The sequence below is a fragment of the Carex rostrata genome, chromosome 3 (genome assembly GCF_964058835.1).
Source record: "Carex rostrata chromosome 3, lpCarRost1.2, whole genome shotgun sequence".
Classification (NCBI taxonomy): Eukaryota; Viridiplantae; Streptophyta; class Magnoliopsida; order Poales; family Cyperaceae; genus Carex; species Carex rostrata.
In genome coordinates, this window is record NC_135920.1 from 4,916,855 (window position 1) to 4,920,667 (window position 3,813).

A 3,813-nucleotide genomic window follows, 5' to 3' on the forward strand; every position below is an offset into this window, starting at 1 on the left:
CCTCTTGATAATATATTTTCCAAACGAAGTATAAACGGGAGAATAATTTCCTAAACCTCACTCAGAGAACAGGAGAAAAAAGGTGCTTCTTCATCTTCCTCCCCAGTCGCAATGAGTACTATTAAGTTTTGCCGTGAATGGTTCGATCTCTCTCTCTCTCTCTCTAATAAGGAATTTAGTCTCCCAGTAATTGTAATTCTTCTCACCCATTTGTGCTCAAAAGGGGTTTTGTTTCTCCTTCCAGCAACAACATACTCTACCCTAAAGAAGACAAGGAGATTCCCCGGCTCCTATACGCTTGCCGCAACTGCGATTATGAGGTAACATGCTCCAAATCCCTTTGCTTAAACCCTACATTTTCCATAGTATACCTCTTAATTTCTCTAATTAAATGCTAAGCGCCTCTTTAGTTTTGTTGGGGAGCAACCTAGGTTAGGTTTGCTAATGTACTAACTAGCGGGTCAAATTTTTACTCTTTTTTTTCATTTCTGAACGGTCGATCCATGCATCTCACTAAAATATATGTCAAAATGTTGTAGAATACCATAATTTACAGTATTTTTGGGTCTTTTTCCTATTTTTTGGATGTTTGAAAGATGACTCTAAAATAAAAATAAAAGAAATACCAGTATTTGCATATCAAATATGTTCATCTTTTAAAAATCCGAAAAAATATAAGTCCTAAATATAGTAAAATTTGTTGTTCTACAAGATTTTGATCTATAGATTTCATTGAGATGTTTGGATTGACCATTCGGACATGAAAAGGCAAAATTTGACCCGTTAGCATATCTGCCACATTAGAATAATAGCACAACTCTGTGCGCGTGTTTTCACAGTCTAACCACCAAAGTTTCTATCTTAATTTTGCAAGTAGGATAACTGCGCCATGTAGCAGACTGTGGACTTTATCATTACTTATTGCATCTATTTTGATTTTCTTTCAGTCCAGTAAATTATAAAATGATAAATAAACTCCAACAATTCAATAATTAATATATTTAAACTTCCATATTTTATTTTTACTAATGAAAAGTGATTGTGAAACAATGAAATATATGATACACAATAAAAGAATGAATCAAAATTAAATTGAATTTTGACCTTATATATCTTATATAATTTCCCAATACACTGCATTCAATGAGTAAGTCTCTGGCTATTTGTAATCTCTGTCATGTTGTGGATCTTTTTATCACTAGGTGCATATGCCATCTTTCCCTTTTTTCACTGTTCAAACGAATTTTATTGCATCAACAAGTAAATAACAAATATTGAAATCAGGCTAAATTTTTTTGATGACACCGGCTCCTCTCAAGTGCCAAGCTGAATAATTTGATGATTTTAGATAGGCAAGTAATGGCAATTACAATATCCCAGATTTTCCTTATTTCCAGAAAGAGATCACATGAAATTGGATGTAAGAAAGCTTGTCTCAATAAAATACAAAAGCAACTCAAATCAGAGATGTTGCTGTTATCTGGAGATCCTGGAAACGAAGCACAAATAACATACCAAATTAAAAACTGCAGTAGAAAGACTTGAAGTAGAGATCGGCTATTAATGTTTTATATAGTAGGCTGCTTACGTAAGAATGATAACCTGATCGGACTTTCTTTTCCTTGAACTGGTATAGATACAGATTAGCTAGTTAAAATTCAAATTTTTGGGAACTTGTGTATTGGACCTGTTTGTGGGATAGAAAATGCCCCAAATTATCAAATTGAAGACATGTAGCTACTTCCTACCGGGAAAGGAAGTTATTTCGAAGAAAGATGCAGCATTAACTGTCAAAATTAGAAGAAAAAAAAAGACACCAAATGCACTGGTTTAGTACAAAATTTAGAATGTCCTTTGTGTAAATTCCGACACAGTAGTCTTGTTGGACTGACACGAGTACACTCAATAAACCAACAAATGCTCATGCAAGTTGTTAATTTTCTAATATAGGAGGCATCAGATAACAACATAGTGTACAAAATGGAGATCAGAAAGCCATCTACTGAAGATGTTACAGGTGACTTCAAAGATGCAGTTGCTGATCCAAGTCTACCTCGTACCAGGAGTATTAAGTGTGCCAATTGCAACCATTCTGAATCAGTTTTTTACCTGGTATGAGTTTTCAAAGGGCACTATTATTGGTACCAAAAAGCTACTGACTGGTTACACTTTAAACACTGTTTTTTAGTTCTGGTCACAGCTGACAAAGGCATCCTGTAACTCCTGTTAGTGTCAGCATTTGTTATTTTAATGTCATGAATTTTTTTGAATCTATAGGCTGCAGCAGAGGGAGAGGAAGGCCTTAGACTGTTCTTCCATTGTTGCAATACAAACTGTGGTCACCGATGGAGAGACTAATAGTTCTGGTTGAGATGAAATAAGAACTTTTCTATGTCCAGACCGATGCTAGTTTTCTGATGTTTTAGACTGAGATCTTAATTTCTAGTTTTAATGAATGATTTAGGAAGGAAAGTATGGCTAATTGGCAGGTGTTGAAACTGCTGCTTTTGAATGTTTTGAATTCAAGTTGCAAAATGGAGTTTGTTACAGACTGGATAACATTGTGTCAAACAATCCGGAGGCCCAAGTCGAGGCCTAGCCCACTGGTCAAGCAGAGCCCGCTATTTTTTATTTAGGAATTCAAATCCTGATTTGTTCTTTTTTATTTTAAAGTTTAATATGTTTAATTGATGATTTTTGTTGCAACAGAGATTGAAAAAATTAAATTTCTTATTACCAAAACCAATGGCGATCAAATATTCAACAATATCACTCACCACTATGCTATGGATCAGATCAACCCGACCTAAGCCGTTGGTTCTGCATCAAGATCCGTGCACTTGATCTACACGAATGTTGAAGTTGTTCGTACAAAACTTGATCTAGATCTAATGGGCTTATCCACTGAATTTAATTTGATACTCATCGTACCGCTTCCGATTATGTTCATGTTAATAACACCACAAAAAAAAGCCCAACTGAAGCCCATTTATTTATTCGTTTTTGTTTTTCTAGAGTCTAAATTTGGGAACGGAGCTTTTTTGTTACGCCAGTGAAAAAAAAGTTTTGTCGTGGAACAAGTCTAACCAACAAGTTCCAACAAGAGAGAAAATGCACCAAGAAGCGACATATGGAACTTGGAAGTATCAAGAAGTCTCCATCTCCACTGTGCGTGGATGCGGGACACATGCTGTTCCCTCTCATCGTTATCTAACAAGTGGTCCATAGACCCCTAATCTACCTCCTGTTCTTCTGTGGTAATTACGCGTATGGCTATACGTACAGCCATTCACTCGTAGTCATGTCTGATTAATGTTTCACTGCAAATTAGGTAACGATATTGACAGAGTAGCTTTTACTTCATGCAGCACGGGGACAATAGAGCTAAAACAGAGCTACATATGAATTGTGCGCTTCATTAAGTAGAAACTACTCTGTCAATATATGTACCCCCAATTAATCACTGTAAAACAATGAAATTATAAATTCATAATTAAGGAAAAAATATTGGCTGTGAATATTGGATCAGTTATTCAAGCTTGAGCCACAGGAGAGCCAGGGTGGGTCCCACACCGCAAAATGAAAACTATCGGTCGATCAAGACCTGCTCCCACTAGTGCCACTTCAAAGAAATTAACTAATTTTGAATAAACAGAGACTCTAAGGTCACATTCATTAAGAGATATGATTGAGATTACCCCAATTAAACAACTCCACCTGTCTTTAAAATAATTGTCAATTATGATTCTCATAAAATAATTCTCTGCAGATTAAGATAAGCATTCTCCACTATGTTATTAAATTGCTAATAGG

General features: G+C 35.4%; 1 protein-coding gene across 1 annotated transcript; it reads left to right on the top strand.

The window, feature by feature from the left end:
• LOC144551904 (DNA-directed RNA polymerases II, IV and V subunit 9B-like) lies at positions 1-2,477 on the top strand. Its single transcript, XM_078300005.1, has 4 exons — positions 1-140; positions 245-320; positions 1,951-2,112; positions 2,278-2,477. The coding sequence occupies exons 1-4, from the start codon at positions 112-114 to the stop codon at positions 2,356-2,358; spliced, it is 348 nt and encodes a 115-aa protein (XP_078156131.1). The 5' UTR covers positions 1-111; the 3' UTR covers positions 2,359-2,477.
• The last annotated feature ends 1,336 nt before the right edge of the window (positions 2,478-3,813 follow it).